The sequence below is a fragment of the Ammospiza nelsoni genome, chromosome Z (assembly GCF_027579445.1).
Source record: "Ammospiza nelsoni isolate bAmmNel1 chromosome Z, bAmmNel1.pri, whole genome shotgun sequence".
NCBI lineage: Eukaryota > Metazoa > Chordata > Aves > Passeriformes > Passerellidae > Ammospiza > Ammospiza nelsoni.
In genome coordinates this window covers 44,764,056-44,781,395 of record NC_080669.1, presented here as the reverse complement: position 1 = coordinate 44,781,395, position 17,340 = coordinate 44,764,056, and the positions used below count along the sequence as shown (strand labels likewise).

General features: G+C 43.7%; 1 protein-coding gene across 2 annotated transcripts; it reads right to left on the bottom strand.

Annotated features, from left to right (window-relative positions):
• Positions 1-295: 295 nt before the first annotated feature.
• On the bottom strand, positions 296-17,251 carry UTP15 (UTP15 small subunit processome component). 2 transcript variants are annotated; one of them, XM_059492099.1, is made up of 12 exons: positions 17,025-17,251; positions 16,598-16,690; positions 16,329-16,513; positions 15,033-15,211; positions 14,137-14,262; positions 13,347-13,482; positions 5,508-5,592; positions 3,375-3,524; positions 3,012-3,113; positions 2,679-2,812; positions 2,123-2,181; positions 296-1,613 (listed from the first exon to the last, which is right to left on the bottom strand). In XM_059492099.1, exons 1-12 carry the CDS (start codon positions 17,112-17,114, stop codon positions 1,390-1,392), a joined length of 1,563 nt encoding a protein of 520 aa, XP_059348082.1. In that variant the 5' UTR covers positions 17,115-17,251; the 3' UTR covers positions 296-1,389. The 2 variants fall into 2 exon arrangements, with proteins under 2 accessions (XP_059348082.1, XP_059348080.1); XM_059492097.1 differs by having other exon boundaries at positions 16,329-16,690.
• Positions 17,252-17,340: the final 89 nt, after the last annotated feature.

The following is a 17,340-nucleotide window of genomic DNA, read 5'->3' as shown; positions in this document are numbered from 1 at the left end:
CCTTAAATAAAGAGAGCGACACATTAAAATTACACAAACAATTATTTTCTGGTAAATAAAAACTGAAAATTGTTGACTGCTGACAGTACTGGACACACAACTGTAGTGGGCTGGTGCTGGCCACACACCAGGCAGCCACCAAAGCCCCTCACTCAATCCTCTGCAGCTGGACCAGGCAGAGAAAATATAACAAACGATTCATGCGTTGAGATAAGGAGTGGGAGAGATCACTCATCAAATACCATGACAGGCAAAACAGACTCAACTAAGACATATTAATTATATTTATTACTGAACAAAATTAGAGCAGGACAATGAGAAGTAAAATAAACCCTTAAAAACACCTTCCCCTCACGCCCTCCCTCCTTCCCAGCTCTGCCTTCTCCCGCAGTGGCACAGGGAGACAGGGAATGGGGCTATGGTCAGTCCATGACCCGTGGCTTCTCCCACTGCTCATGGAGAGGAGTCCTTGCCCTGCTGCACTGTGGGCTCCCCTCCCATGCAGACAGATCTCCATGAACCTCTGCAGAGTGAGCCCATCCCACAGGCCACAGTCCTCCCCAAACTGCTGCAGCGTGGTCGCTCTCCCACGGGTGCATCCTCCAAGGGCAGGCTGCTCCAGCCTGGGAGCAGGGCCCCTCTCTCCATGGGTGTCCCACGGGGTCACAGCCTCCTCCAGGCATCCACCTGCTCCAGCACGGGCTCCTCCATGGGCTGCAGATGGATCTCTGCATTCCCCATGGATCTCCATGGGCTGCAGGGGCAGGGCTGTCTCACCAGGGGCTGCAGATGGATCTCTGCATTCCCCATGGATCTCCATGGGCTGCAGGGGCAGGGCTGTCTCACCAGGGGCTGCAGGGGAATCTCAGCATTGGGAACATCTCCAGCCCCTCCTTCTTCACTGACCTCGGTGTCCACAGGGTTGTTCTTCTCACATCTTCTCACTCTGCTCTTCTCTGGCCACAGTTACAACTGCACAATAACTTTGTTATCCCCGTTTCTAGTGGGCCCAACTTTGGCCAGCAGCATGTCCATCTTTGGAGCAACCAGGGTTTGGTTCTGCCAAACATGAGGGAAGCTTCTGGCAGCTTCTCACAGAAGCCACCCATGCAGCCCTGCTGCTACCAAAAATGAGGCCATGTAAATCCCCATGTAAATGCAGGGAGTTATGTAACTCTGAAATAAAACTTTAAAACTAAATTGTCTGAAAAATATTGCATGGACAATCTTGAAAATGTCCTCTTTCTCATCTTCAGTAATCAAGCCTACTCAGCAACACAGTTTAAAAGACAGAACTTCAACTTATTTTGAAAGTCACTATTATAAGAAATTACCAGGAGAACAAGTCATGTCTTTCAAGTTAATTGTGACAATTTGTTGAGATGGGTGTCAGTAATTCCTATTTGTTTCAATGATCTCCGTGACTCCATTACTTTTGCTCTCTTCTAGACACGTATCTCTTTTCTTAGTAAAAGTAGCAAATAGTGTATCCATCATTCCCAAAACTTCTAGTAGCTCTTCTTGATAGTCAATTTCTTTTCCAATAGCTTGCTGCAGTTTCAAGAACTGTTTATCAACTATTGCTGACTGCCCAACCACAGGTTGATAAATGTCTATAAAGAAAAATATCAGTTAAGAATCTATAGTTGTATAAAAAGGTAAAAATTATATTAGCTAGTTAGAGATACATTTAAGGACTCTAGCAGAAGTCCAACATTCGGAAAAAATAAGACAACTTTAATGTTGTCTGCTCTGAAAGCATAAGCTTTATGTACTTACAGCAGCAGTATGCCAAACTCACAGAAACAGAAGTTTTTATAACCTCAAATACTATTTTTAACATCACTAAATAAGAGGAAGCTATTTGTACTATGTAAACACAGAAACATGAAGTATCAAAGGTACTTAGAGACCACAAGGAGCTTCCTGCAGCCTGTGCAAATCAAATCCTGACTATGGTCAAAGTTATCTGGAAATATCTCTTTTTTGGATCATTCTCTTGACACTAAGCCCACAGATATAAACAGAATCATTAAGGTTTGGTTTCTTAAAAATGTAGCACTTTCAATCTTATTTGCAAGCTAGCTATATGGCTTTGAGAATCTTTTTTGTATTGTCTTACCAGTGATCATATCGGCAACAATAACCAGCACAGGAGTAAATCTCGGCTCAATCACACGCCTGCAAAATTAGAAGACATTCCTATTTTACTGGTTTTGTCAACTGTACTCCACCACCAACAAGCAGCTTTCTCACACAGGCATACAGACCAATTTTTCTTGATGAAGAGACATCACAGAACAGCAGTCAGAGAGAGATGCAAGTCAAAAAACCCCACCTATGTGGTATTTACCCTCTTCCTTTCAGGAAGACAGACGGCAGGAAGAGTGTCAAAAAGCCTTGAGTACATAAAAACACAAATTTCATCAAGGAGACAGAAAATAACAGACTAAGGGTAGAGTGTTTAGCAAGGAAGTAGAATAGCTCATCAGCAAAACCATTCTGTGCTAACAGGTGAACTGTTTCAAACCTATCCCAAAGCCTTGGTATCAGAATAGAAAAGGCATATGAGATTTCAGGAGTACCAGTGTTCTACCAGTGATCTGCCGAAACTGTGGTGAGTAATTAGGGAACAGAAGCGTCAAAATATTCAGAGAGAGTTCATGTTAAAATAATACCTTGCCACAAAGGTAAGCAGGAGATTAACTTGCTTCTCATCTCGGCCTGCAAGTGCACTTCTCAGTGTTCCTCTGCGATGCAGCTCCTGCATGACTGCAACCGTGACTTCAGGGGTATGAAGCATGATGGGTGGCTGGACACATAAAAGAAGAGAGAGTTTAGTAGCAAAGCAACATCTTTACACACAACACTGGTGTCAGCAAAACCAAAACAGAACCCAGCTTAAGACTGCTTTCTAGTTATACACAAAAACAAAATTAGTGTGACATACAGGGAAAATTAACATCAGGTGACGCATAAACTCCGACAAAGAAGAAAAACCAATGCCTCACCTCGAGTACTGCATCAAGAGCCTTGGAAGACTGAAAGCTCCTCAGCAGCTTATCATATTTTCTCAAAACACGTTTTACAGGTTTACTGACACAGAAATCTTCCTAGAATTCAAAAAAATAGCTCACAGTAAGACAAATACACACACACTCACATAATGGATTAGACACATTTATCACGAATAATTTTATATATCATATAAAATTATATAATATATAAATTTAATATAAATAAATTTATATGTTATATTTATATATTATTTTATATAATATTTATATATTATACCCTTCCCCTTCTCCAATTTAGCACATTCAAATAAACCAATTTTTCAGAAATGTTTCAGCACACATTTTCTTACCACATACCTGTTTTGGCATGTAACTTCTTCCTTTCACATAGGTTCTATATGCTGGCTGTCTCTTCTTTTGAGAGTTTTCATTCTTTTCTTCTGGTTTTCTGTGTTTAACATTTAGCACCCCATTGGTCATGCCTACAACTATGGTTTCATCTTCAGGCTAGCACAAAGAAATTCACAGAGTTAGGACCCAGTGCTTATCTGTGCTCTACCATGCATGTACGTGCTCTAGCTACACAGTTTTATAGTTTTATGTTTCATTACAAGGTTCAAATCACAGTATCATAGATGACTTAATGTGGAATGCACCTTTTTGAGGTTCCATGATTGAATACTTTGTTCAAGGCAGGGACAGCTTCCAGGCAATGCTCATAAGCAACATTACAGACTGACTAGTGAATCAATCTCAATTATGCATTAATGCCCTTCTGTAACTATAAGGTTTTGTTTTTTCCAACAGCATACAACTACCTTTGGCTATTAGGTACCATACAGCAGGCATGAACAGAACCTATGAGAAAGCAAAGCTACCACGGAACAGTAGGATTTTGAGAAATAACTGAAAGTTGTTCAAAACACCAGTCACTGGTTTACATAATTTCACTTATATAATGAAGCAGGTGTAAATTTCACCCAGAAAAATTGTGGATGCCCCATCCCTTGAAGTGTTCAAGGCCAGACAGGATGGCGCTTTGTGCAACCTGGTCTAGCAGTGTCAGGGCAGGGGGCTGAAATTACATGACCTTTAATATCCCCTCCAACCCAAGCCATTCTACAATTATTAGATGATATAATAAAAGCCTACAGAATTATGACAGGAACAGATGGAGATCAGCTGATGAATGGCTCATTTAAGGGCATCAACTGAAGGTTATGAAGATTCAAGTGGAACAATAGGGAGCAATTCTTCACACAAGTATCAGAAATGTGGAACTCCTTATCAAGGAATCCAGGCAAGGTTTCAAGTTTAATCAAGCTCAAGGAGAGACTGAACAGGCTTATGCAATAGTAATTAACTGAATTACAACGAAACTACACTTTGATGAGTTAATTTCTCATCTGAAAATGGAATTTGAGAGAATATCAACACACTTGCTCTGCGTTTAGTTTTCTATATGCATTTCCTTATGCAGCATGTGGATTCAGACCCACCTTTGATTTGACTCAGTAAAGGCATTATAATGTTCTTGTATGACCATTTAAAATTCAAATTTAGTCAACAGAAAAATTCCAGTTTAGTCAACAGAAAACAAGATCATACTTCAAAAGATGTATTATACACACTCTAGAGATGTTAAACTACAGGTATTGCATATTTTCCAGTTGCCATAGGGTCTTAAAAGGCTATGGATTCTTCACTTCAAAAGAAAAAAAAATCCAAATTTATTATACCTCAGCTCCCTTGGTAATACAGTAGGAAATGAAGACACTACCCACACATACCTTCCACATTCCAGCAGAGAAGGACAATTAGCAAAGGTAGTAAAGATCCCTCACAGGCCCATTCACATGTCCTTCAAAGGCTACATAAGGGGGTACGACATGACAACAGTATTGCTTAAAAACTGGTGCCAGCCTCCAAATTTCAGGCCAGCAGATAACTTATCCCCTGGAAATCAAGAGCTTCTGAGAAGTAAGAGTCTCTGCTGTCTGCTTCCAAGAGACACCTTGACAAACAAATTTTTTTATGCTCACAACCATTTTCTTTCTTCCTCAGACCAACCTGACACCAACTTTTAAAGCAAGTTTACATCCTATTCTGAATTTCTCAACAAATTAACTACTTTTTTTTTATTGCTGCCATGCGAAAGGACTCACAGCATTCCTGAAAGGCAAAAGGTAAGTATAATCATCTTGAAGTTGAAGGACCACCTTTCTAAAGTGAATGCTTTCCCTATGATGTACATTGTCATTCATAAACACAAGACATTGCACTGATCTAGTCAGGTAACATGGTATCTGAATCTATTATGCTTAAAAACTGTTAGTTTGTTACTCAGGAGAAACATATTCAACCCTAGTTTGCACGTACACCATTCTTCTGAAACACCCAACAGCCAGGAAAGCAACAATTATTTATTTTAGTGACTTAAAAGGTATCAGGAATTCACTTCTAGTCTAGGAAGTCTTCTAATGCGCTTACCGACAACGCAAGACTGAGGATGGATGTTGCATAGTTGAAGCTGTGGACCACTTTGTAGGATGTAGTACTGTAAATCTTCACATGCCTACACACAAGAGCAAAGATAAAAAAGCTGTTAGTAGAGATTTACTGTTGTCACTTTACAGGAACTTCATCACTCTCATCTTCTACAGGTCATTCAAGGAAACTGAGAGTTAATACAATGCTTTCCTCAGACTACCACTGAGCTTCTTAGGTATTACTCCTGCCACAGTAATGTTCTGTTAAAAGGTATCCACAAGTCAAGTCAGGAGTGCACTTACCTCACAAAAGGTGAAAATGGGGCAAGAATAGAAGAAGAAATTGAAGGCAGGCATAGTGATTATTTGAATTCAGAAATGTGTATTAGGAAAACACTGAGACAGCATCTCTTCAAATTTGTTCTTAAATTTTAAATACAAGATCTACTAGCAATATCTGAGAGTAAATCTGTAGATACTCTTGCATCCAGCTGCCCATTAAGGATTTGGTTGGAAGCACGAAATATTTAACAAACTTGAAAACAAAGTATTATCTTCCAAGGACAAAAGCTAGTGTTATGTAATTGTAAAGCCTGAGGTAGCCTAGGCAATACAGGAGGAAGGAGGAAAACAGATCCAGTGTCATTTCACATCACTTTGTATTTCTAATGTCTAATGTCTCAGACACAAGACACCAACTATCAGTACTCATCAACTGAAACCGAATGAAAAAAGCAAAGAGGTCACGTTCACAAGCACTCTTGGGTACAAGAAGCAAAAGCAGCAAGACACAAAACCCAGGCTTTTAAAAGGCGAATACTGGCACATTTTTAGATATTTAAACTGTATTAAAGTTAAAAACAGTTAAATTCCTGTCCTGGGTTGACTATATGATGCTTTTATCCCCAATTGTCTCATTCTGATTATGTTAAATATTAATAAGTTTTGTACCTTTAAGAGTGTTCCAGAGAGTGAAGGGGGGGAGAGAAGAAGCGCACAGTTTGTTTTCAGACACTGCACTCACTCCTCCACATTCCTGCTCCTGGACTGTGTTGTCTGTGGACAGACAGCGGGGCAGAGAGCTCTTCTTTTGCTTTTTAGTTAGTTCTAGCCAGCTGAGGCAGAGAAATTCCCTGGACCGTTTTTTTTCCTTTTTCTTTGGACCTCTTGAAACTGCTCTGGACTGAACACCCAGGAGAGCACCGGCAGCTGCACCTGAGGCCCACCGGGCCGGGCCTGGCCTGCAACAATTCCAGCACCGGACGGACTGATCAGAGACTGAGTGAGCTGAGCTTCAACCCGGGGTTTTCTCAGTTTGTCATCTCTTTTAGAGTGGCAAGGGGTCTCATTGCTTTGATATTGTTTTGGTCTTATTGTTTAATAAACAGGTTTTTTCCACCTTTCTCCAAGGAGGTATTTTTTCCTCCCGGACCAGTTGGGGGGAGGGGCCGATTGGATCTGCTTTTCCCACCGGAGCTCCTTTGGGGGATTCTTCCTCAAATTTGCTCTAAACCTGGACAAATACATGAATTGGCGCCCAACGCGCTGCTGGAAAAGGTGGAAAAAAGCCCTATTAATTGTGTGTTTGTTGTTGTTAAAGCAGTTAGTAGCCATGCTGCTTGGACCCCTGATGTCTCTGGTTGTGAAAGCCTCCGTGTGGCTCTGGGCTCTAGACCTTTTTGAGGTTTCAATACCTTTCTGGTCATTAGGATTATTGTCCTTAACAAGTAATTTTTACAGTAGAGGGGTACGGATTGGAATAGCTGTTGTGCTGGCCTTGGTGATAATGATTTATAAAGCGTTCACAAAGATACTGGCCTCTGTTTACGACATGTACGGTTTATGGTTTCTTCATCCTACCCTGCATCCCAATTCCAGTAGTACGTTTTGGGAATTTATTAGTAACTACACTCAGTCTGTTAGAAGAGGAGCCAAGAATGAGACTTTCCAGGCTTCCCTTTCCCTCTTCTCCTTTGGATCGGTTATGTCACTTTTTGAGAATGTTCAGTTTCCCCTGAATGTTAAAGAGACCATCTTTCTGGTATTTCATCTGGTAAGCTTCCTCTATATGGTCTGCAGCTTCTCTAGAATGAGAGCTGAGATATCCAGAGGAGCTGGTGAGACCCCTGACCCAGAAGCAGATGCAGGCGTGAAAAATCCTGAGTGGGGTGGAGAATGGGAAAATATAGGCCAAACCCTGAAGGAATTTTCTGATCCTGTAGACTGGGATTTTCCATGGAACAAATTCAGAACGCAGCAGAGGTGTGGAAATACCTAAAAGAGAAGTGCCATGACGATTCTAAGGAGAAAAGGCTAATTGCAATAAGCTGGGCCCTGGCCTATGCTTATCGCACTGTGTTAGATAGTGTAGGGCAGCAGACAGAGGCAGGGGGGCAGGGAGATAAATCAGCTATCCCAGTCACTCAAGCTGTAGCCAACAGCCCAGGCTTGAAGCCAGCAGCCAGACCAGATAGTGAGCCTAAGCCAGCATCTAAACCCATGGCTGTTGCTACCAGTACTAGAAGTGGGAAACGCACGGAAAAAACTGATCGACCAGTGGATGATGATGATGATGGTGATACAGGAGAAGGAACCTCAGTGCCTCCTGACATAAAATCAGGAGTCAAAGCAGCAGGTGCAAGACCAGACGCAAATATTGAGTCTTATTCTCTGAAGGACCTTCGTGGCCTAAGGAAGGATTACACCCGACAACCTGATAAATCCATCATTAGTTGGCTGGTCCGTCTCTGGGATGCTGCAGCCGAGGCTACAATTCTGGATGGCACTGAAGCCAGGCATTTGGGATCTCTGTTACAGGATCCTGTCACAGACCAAGGAATGATGAGGGGGGCTAACTCTCACAGCCTCTGGGAACGGGTCCTAAGAAGTGTAGCAGAAAGATACCTGTGTGCAGACAATCTCTATATGCAGCAAACTCAGTGGAAAACCATAGAACAAGGGATTCAACGCTTGAGGGAAATGGCAATAGCTGAGATTGTCTTCTCAGATGATGGAAACACTGTAAATCCAGACTTGGTACCATGCACATCTGTGATGTGGAGAAAACTTGTACGACTTGGGCCACAAGAATACGCTTCTGCTTTAGCAATGATGAAGCAGGATGATGGTGAGGAGACTGTGCTGGATATGGCAAAGAAGCTCCGAGCATATGCAGACACTGTGAATGGCCCAACACATGCCAGAATTGCAGCGGTGGAAACACATCTTCAAAAATTAGAGGACAAGATAGAGGAGGGTCACAAGAAACTGAGGGAGGAGATTAAAGAGGGCTTTCTCCAAATCTCGGCAGTACAGATCAGAGGTTCTGGTACCCACCGCAGACGTTCCCCAGATAGCGAGAGAAGGTACATCCCATGAGCTGAGCTGTGGTTCTACCTGCGTGATTGTGGAGAAGACATGGGGAGATGGCATAGAAAACCTACCGCTGCTCTGGCACAGCGTGTGAGACAACTGAAGATTCAGAGAGGAAGCTCCAAAAGGGAAGCAGCTCCAGTGGCCAGTAACCGAACTGTCACATATGATGATAATGACAATATTTTTGATCCCCTTGAAGGAACCTCCAAGACATATGCCCAGGGAAAGAAGGATAAACAGGCTTAGAGGGGCCCTGCCTCTAGCCAGGTAGAGGCTGGGGAAAACCGTGTTTTTTGGACTGTGTGGATTCGTTGGCCTGGCACATCTGAACCACAAGAATACAAAGCTTTGGTTGACACTGGTGCACAACACACATTAATCCCATCGAGACATGTGGGGACAGAGTCTGTTTCTATTGCTGGTGTGACAGGGCCATCACAGGATTTTACTTTGGTGGAAACTGAAGTGAGTCTGACTGGAAATGAGTGGAAGAAACACTCTATTGTGACTGGCCCAGAGGCCCCATGTATTTTGGGCATAGGCTACCTTCGAAGTGGGTATTTCAAAGACCCAAAGGGACTCAGATGGGCATTTGGAATAGCTGCTGTAGAGACAGAGTCAAGCAGTTTAACAGCTTGCCTGGAGTGTCAGAAAGCCCATCTGCAGTAGGTCTCCTGAAGGTGGAAGAGCAATGAGTGCCAATTGCCACCTCAACAGTGCACCGCCGACAGTACCGAACTAATCGAGATGCTGTGATCCCCATCCACAAAATGATCTGTGAGCTGGAGAGCCAGGGGATGGTCAGCAAGACCCACTCACCCTTCAACAGTCCTATTTGGCCTGTGGGAAAATCTGAAGGAGAATGGAGATTGACAGTGGACTATCGTGCCTTGAATGAAGTGACCCCACCCCTGAGCGCTGCTGTGCCGGACATGCTGGAACTCCAGTACGATCTGGAGTCCAAGGCAGCAAAGTGGTATGCCACTATAGACATTGCCAATGCATTTTTCTTCATTCCTCTGGCAGCAGAATGCAGGCCTCAGTTTGCTTTCACCTGGAGAGGCGTGCAGTACACCTGGAAGCGACTGCCCCAGGGGTGGAAGCACAACCCCACCATCCGCCATGGACTGATCCAGGCTGCACTGGAAAAGGGTGAGGCTCCAGAACACCTGCAATATATTGATGACATCATTGTGTGGGGGAAGACAGCAGCAGAGGTGTTCGAGAAAGGGGAGAAAATTATCCAGATTCTCCTAAAAGCTGGCTTCACCATCAAGAAGAATGAAGTCAAGGGACCTGCTCAAGAGATCCAGTTTCTAGGAGTGAAGTGGCAAGACGGACGGCATCAGATTCCCACCAATGTCATCAACAAGATCATTGCAATGTCTCCACCCACCAATAAGAAGGAGACACAAGCTTTCCTAGGCGCCATAGGTTTTTGGAGGATGCATATTCCCAAATACAGTCAGATCATGAGCCCTCTCTACCTGGTCACCCGTAAGAAGAACACTTTCCACTGGGGCCCAGAGCAGCAACAAACCTTTGCACAGACCAAGCAGGAGATTGCTCATGCAGTAGCCCTTGGCCCAGTCAGGACAGGACCAGAGGTGAAGAATGTGCTCTACTCTGCAGCCGGGAACCATGGCTTGTCCTGGAGCCTTTGGCAGAAGGTGCCTGGGGAGACTCGAGGCCGACCACTAGGATTTTGGAGTCGTAGCTACAGAGGGTCTGAAGCCAACTATACTCCAACAGAGAAAGAAATCCTGGCTGCCAATGAAGGAGTCCAGGCAGCCTCAGAGGTAACAGGCACTGAAGCACAACTCCTCCTGGCACCCCGACTACCAGTGCTGGGGTGGATGTTCAAAGCAAAGGTTCCTTCCACTCACCATGCCACCAGTGCTACATGGAGCAAGTGGATTGCTCTCATCACTCAGTGCGCCCGTATTGGAAAACTGAATCGCCCTGGGATTCTGGAAATAATTACAAACTGGCCGGAAGGTGAAAACTTTGGTCTCTCTGATGAAGGGGAACAAGAAGTGACACGGGCTGAAGAAGCTCCACTATACAACCAACTGCCAGCAGAAGATACACAATACGCTCTCTTTACTGATGGTTCATGCCGCATTGTGGGAATGCACCAGAAGTGGAAAGCAGCCGTACGGAGCCCCACACGACAGGTGGCAGAGGCCACTGAAGGAGAAGGTGGATCAAGCCAACTTGCTGAACTCAAAGCTGTTCAACTGGCCCTGGCCATTGCTGAGAGAGAGAAGTAGCCAAAGCTCTACCTTAATACTGATTCATGGATGGTAGCCAATGCTCTGTGGGGATGGCTGGAAAGGTGGAAAGAGGCTAACTGGCAGCATAGAGGAAAACCAATTTGGGCTGCTGAAGAGTGGAAAGACATTGCTACCAGGGTAGGGAAACTGCCTGTGAAGGTCCGCCATGTAGATGCCCATGTACCCAAGAGTAGAGCTAATGAGAAGCACCAAAACAGTGAGCAAGTAGATCAGGCTGCAAAGATAGGGGTGTCCAAAATAGACCTAGATTGGGAACATAAGGGAGAGTTATTCTTAGCACGATGGGCCCATGATGCCTCAGGCCATCAGGGCAGGGATACCACCTATAAGTGAGCATGAGACCAAGGGGTGGATCTAACCATGGACAGTATCTCTCAGGTTATCCATGACTGTGAGACGTGCGCTGCCATCAAGCAGGCCAAGCGAGTGAAGCCCCTCTGGTATGGTGGGCGGTGGTCCAAGTACAAGTATGGGGAGGCCTGGCAGATTGACTACATCACACTGCCCCAGACACGCCAGGGCAAGTGCTACGTGCTGACCATGGTGGAAGCCACCACTGGATGGCTGGAAACCTACCCTGTGTCTCATGCTACAGCCTGGAACACCATCCTGGGCCTTGAAAAGCAAGTTCTGTGGAGACATGGCATCCCTGAGAGGATTGAGTCAGACAATGGGACTCATTTCAAGAACCACCTTATCAACACCTGGGCTAGGGAACATGGCATTGAGTGGGTGTACCATACCCCCTACCATGCACCAGCTGCAGGAAAAGTGGAGACATACAACAGACTGTTAAAAAGCACATTGAAAGCATTAGGTGGGGGGATCTTTCAAGAACTGGGAGCAGCATCTGGCAAAAGCCACCTGGTTAGTTAACACCCGAGGCTCTACTTAGCAAGTGGGCCCTGCCCAATCTGAGCCTTTGCAGAGAGTAGATGGAGACAAGTCCCAGTGGTACATGTCAGAGGTTTATTAGGGAAGACAGTTTGGATTAATCCTGCCTCGAATACAGACAAACCCATTCGTGGGGTTGTTTTTGCTCAGGGACCAGGTTGCACATGGTGGATAATGCAAAAAGATGGAAGAACATGATGTGTACCTTAGGGAGATCTGATTGTTGGATAAAACCTGTATAAATATCACTGTTTCCTGAACATTATTACCATTGTCTGTGTATAGTTGTATAACGGATGTATCATGTATGTACTTGTAGAGTTAGAATTTATATTAGTGTTAGTAGTAAGCAGACGATATGGGGATAAGGGGTGGAATGTCCTGGGTTGACTATATGATGCTTTTATCCCCAATCATCTCATTCTGTTTATGTTAAATATTAATAAGTTTAGTACCTTTAAGAGTGTTCCAGAGAGTGAAGGGGGGGAGAGAAGAAGCGCACAGTTTGTTTTCAGACACTGCACTCATTCCTGCTCCTGGACTGTGTTGTCTGTGGACAGACAGCGGGGCAGAGAGCTCTTCTTTTGCTTTTTAGTTAGTTCTAGCCAGCTGAGGCAGAGAAATTCCCTGGACCGTTTTTTTTCCTTTTTCTTTGGACCTCTTGAAACTGCTCTGGACTGAACACCCAGGAGAGCACCGGCAGCTGCACCTGAGGCCCACCGGGCCGGGCCTGGCCTGCAACAATTCCAGCACCGGACGGACTGATCAGAGACTGAGTGAGCTGAGCTTCAACCCGGGGTTTTCTCAGTTTGTCATCTCTTTTAGAGTGGCAAGGGGTCTCATTGCTTTGATATTGTTTTGGTCTTATTGTTTAATAAACAGGTTTTTTCCACCTTTCTCCAAGGAGGTATTTTTTCCTCCCGGACCAGTTGGGGGGAGGGGCCGATTGGATCTGCTTTTCCCACCGGAGCTCCTTTGGGGGATTCTTCCCCAAATTTGTTCTAAACCTGGACAATTCCAAAGACTGGAAAGATCAGTTTATTTAAAAAACTGAACCCTTATTCAGAAGTTCTCCAGGCACACACAATCCTTATTGATATTCAGATTAGTAAGAGGAAAAGGTTAAATTGTATCATAGAATCATAGTACAGTTTGAATCACAGAATCATAGTACACTTTTCCGCAAACAGGTTAACAGTGATGTGAAATAATACCTTTCAAAGAAAAAAGGTCCTAAAGAATGGAACCATAAGGAAGCCACAAAATATACCAACCTGTCGAGAGATCCTGACAATAACCTTTGTCCAGAGCTGTTCAGGCACAAACAAGTCACAGTTTTATGGTGATTTTTAAGTGAAACTAGTAACTGTCCACCTTTTAGTACATCCCAAACTTTGACATATCGACCTCCTGTGAAGAGGAAGCACACAAAACATACACATGTACATATTTATGCTTCTCTGAAGAAGTTTTCACAGAGTGATGCAATATTTCCTTCGCAAGTACCTTTACCTCCTAACAGTTTTCTGTACCTACTCACCATCCTCTTCCATTCTATCTTCTGGCACAAGCCTGCTCTTTTTTTAGGCCATTCTGAATGGACCTAAATGATTCAACCATTCTCCAATCATACTCATTACCAAAAAAAAAAAATCTTTAAACTATAGGGTTATGGTACCTCTGATGGAATAGCAACAAGAGACTAAAAAAGCTTGTCAACATGATGAGAAAGACAGTCCTATCCTTTCAAAAGCTAAGTATGTTAATTCCTTCACTTTAGAAGTGGGCCAATTAGTCTGCATTTTGTTATTACAAATTATATTGGGGGCAGGGGGGTAGTGGAAACAAGAATATTAAACCAAAGACAAAAAGGAAAGATCCTTACTTGCACCCGGCACCTAAACGCAGATTCTGACATAAGATATTTGAGAAATCAAATTATTACATCACTTACCACTTCATTATCAAACTAAAACAGCACGCAAAAAGCTGAAGTATTCCTCAAATGAGGACCACAGAAAATATATTTTATTTAATTCTATAAATTCTAATTCATAGAATCACCTGCAGATACCAGAAGTCCACCAGATGGAAAGAGAAGCACGCTCTCCACAGGATGGCCGTGCTCTATCGTCATGACACTACTCTTTGTTCGTGCATCAAACAGTTTCACAGTGTGATCATAGGAACCTGCAAACATCAGCATAAATCAGTTTCATAATTTCAACTAGTTCAAGAACTAAAACAACTGTGTACTATCATCTAAAGGAGTTCCTGGCTAATAGCAACAGTCTTCAATCATACATGTAAAAACACCTTGTGACTTACCTTGGTTAGTTTACAGCCTTGGGGAAACAAATTTTCTAATTCTAGCCCTAGCTACCTGTCAGTCTGTAAAATTAATTTGTTTTCATTTAATTTCACTTCCATGAACGAAGTGTATTTATAATAATAAATATCAAGCAACCTGATGAAACCTTCTTGTGCCTCATGAAAAAAGGAATACTAGGTTTTTTTCACAGTTTTCCACAGACTAATACAAAGCAATTGTTTGGAAAAACAAAAGCAGCTGGTTCCAAGAAACTCCACATGACTTCACATTTTTGAGTGTGCCAGTTATGAGCTGTACAGACTAGAGTCCTGCTCCAGAAACTTGGTACAACATTTCAGTCACTCCCTGACTAAGGATACATTCACAGTATTTTCTTTCACAAGTTCTATTAACCCTAATAGACTAAACTATGAAGATGTTAAAATTCAGTTCCTGCAGTTTCCCCTAGAACATCAGTGTCAAGCTTAAAAAGCAATCAAAAAAAGGAAACAATAAAGTAGGTATTGCACAGGCAGACTGATCCTTCACGACTAAAATGCAATAAGCATGACCCTACTGTATCAAAAACTTTCAGCATTTTTCTTCAACTCAATCTAAAAGAAGTATAAATAAAAAAACAAAACCAAACCTGTTATGAAGACATCTGCATTCACTTTACTTGCACAGCCACATCTCACGTAGTCAGTATGCTCACTGTAAGAGATGATTTCTGTGGCACTTGGAATATCCCACAATTTTGATGAATAATCATCACCACCAGAAAATATTCGGTATTTATCAGACAGGAATCCCACTAGATGAACTGGTCTAGAAAACAAAGTCCACAACACCCGAAGTTAAAATATATTCATGTTTCAAGAAGAGTTAGTATGCATGAAGAGTTTATTAAAGTACTCCAACCTAGAAGTGCAGTGTTTAATATTAGAACTTGCAAAGCCTCACTTTATAACAGCAAATTTCAAGTATGGCTGCTTTGAACAATCTTCTTGCCTTTTAAAACCACTACTGAAGTCTTTGTGTCTTTGTTATGACTGTAATATCCCAACGGGTCTTGGCAGAACACACACAGGTGTACTCTGTGCAAATGCAGGTGTGCACAGGTATGAAGTCAACCTAGCCACTGGAACACCCAATTTGCAAAGAGACCTCAAACAGAAACACTCTGAAGGTCAGTCTGGGTACTTCCTACTGAAAGGGGGATTCTTCTTGTTCTACATAGATAAACCACAAATCGATTTTTCATAGCACAGAAGTCTGTTGAGGCACTACCACTGTCTCCTCCTCACTGATACATCAGAACTCCTAATTTCTTCCTCACCCCATGCTACCATTATGCACTTCTTTGGTTTTGTTTTTGAAGCTTTTTAAGGAATTCCTGCTTTTACTGGTGTATTTCTTCATTGGTTTTGTTTATTTTAGAACTCTTTTCCTACCAGCATCAAATAAGATGTGCTTATCAATGCAATGTACCCGCAAGAGAGTACCTACACAACATATTAAGAGACACCTATGTGAAAATGTATTTACTCTTCTACATACTTGATTCATATTTAGATTTTTTTAAAATCTCACTCCCATTTTAAAGTTAACATAAATCTACTTTTCAGTAAGATCTCCACGAGACAGTCAAAAGCGACATAAATCAGTTCTACTCAGGTTTTCAGCAACATGTGAAGCAGACATACTACTATAATTTAATGTAAATACTGAATATTGCTGAGGCACCTGAGCGGGTTGCCCAGAGAAGATGGGAATGCCCCTTCCCTGGCAGCGTTCAAGGCTAGGCTGGGTGGGGCTCTGAGCAGCCTGGCCGCTATAGCAGCAGGCGTTCCTGCCGTGCGGCGGGAGGGGTGGAACACGGCGATCTTTAAGAAACCCCCCGGTTGCTTTAGGATGCAAACAAAACAAAACAGCCCTGCCTTACTTGGTATGACCCTCGAACTGCCTGAGCGGGGCTTTGCCGCTGACGTCGAAAAGGGAGATGCTGCCGCCCTCGCTGCCGGCGGCCAGCAGGCGCCCGTCGTCCCGGTAGGTGGCACAGTACGCCGCGTCACGGAAGCGAGAGAACGTCTTGATGGGCTCCTGCGAGTAGCGGCCGTAGATGTGGATCTGCCAGAACAAGAGGGAATTACATCTCCTGGTGTCATGCCAGCTGAAGAACAACAGCATAAAAGCCTCCGAAAGGCCACTTACCCTCGAGGATGCTGTGACAGCGTAGTTATACGGTGGGACTGGGGAGAAGTCAATTTTATTTACTGCACCGAATTCCTTTATCTGAACAGGTGTCTAAAACAGTTGTGATAAAGATCGTTAAATACACATAAGGACACAATCAAGTATGAAAACAGCAAAATAAAAGCTATTTTTCCTACAAAGAATTTAAAACTCCATAAGAATCAAATCGTTTTTGCGGTGCAATGATAATGAGTTTCACTTCTGACAGACCACTCCTATTCTTTTAATTTTTTTCCAATTCACTCAATACAACTTACCCTTTTAATTACGTGCTCTGAACTTAAAAACTAACTTATACGTGTTTAAAAAAAAAAAAATCATTGCACCAAAATAGTAAAAGAAGACATTCTGGGCCAGTAACTGCGACTGCTGGGCTTCCTCCTACCTTGTATCCCCGCCAGTACAGCGTGTCCTGTGTGATCTTCTCCCCGAGCTTGGGGCACGCCTGGACCACCACTGGCTTGTACGCGGCCATGACGCGGGGCCGGGCCGGGCCGGGGCAGGCCGGAGCTCAGCGGGAGAGGCCCGGGAAGCGGCGGAGACCCGGGAAGCGGGAGAGGCCCGGGAAGCGGCGGCGGGCTCGGAGCACACGCGGCACGCCGCGCCGGCCGCGAGGAGAGATGGCGGCAGCACCGGCAGTGCGTCATCAGAGCGCGCCTCTCGTTGGCCAATCGGCAGGGCGGCGAGACCGCACTTCCGGC

Bases quoted from the DNA above. Each gene is read 5' to 3' on its own strand.
- UTP15 (XM_059492097.1), bottom strand. From the start codon at position 17,114: ATGGCCGCGTACAAGCCAGTGGTGGTCCAGGCGTGCCCCAAGCTCGGG. The intron at 14,263-15,032 runs GTTTGGTTTTGT...TGATGTTTGCAG, and splicing joins TGCAGATGTCTTCATAACAG to GTTCCTATGATCACACTGTG. The intron at 1,614-2,122 runs GTAAGACAATAC...TTTTCTTTATAG, and splicing joins TGTTGCCGATATGATCACTG to ACATTTATCAACCTGTGGTT.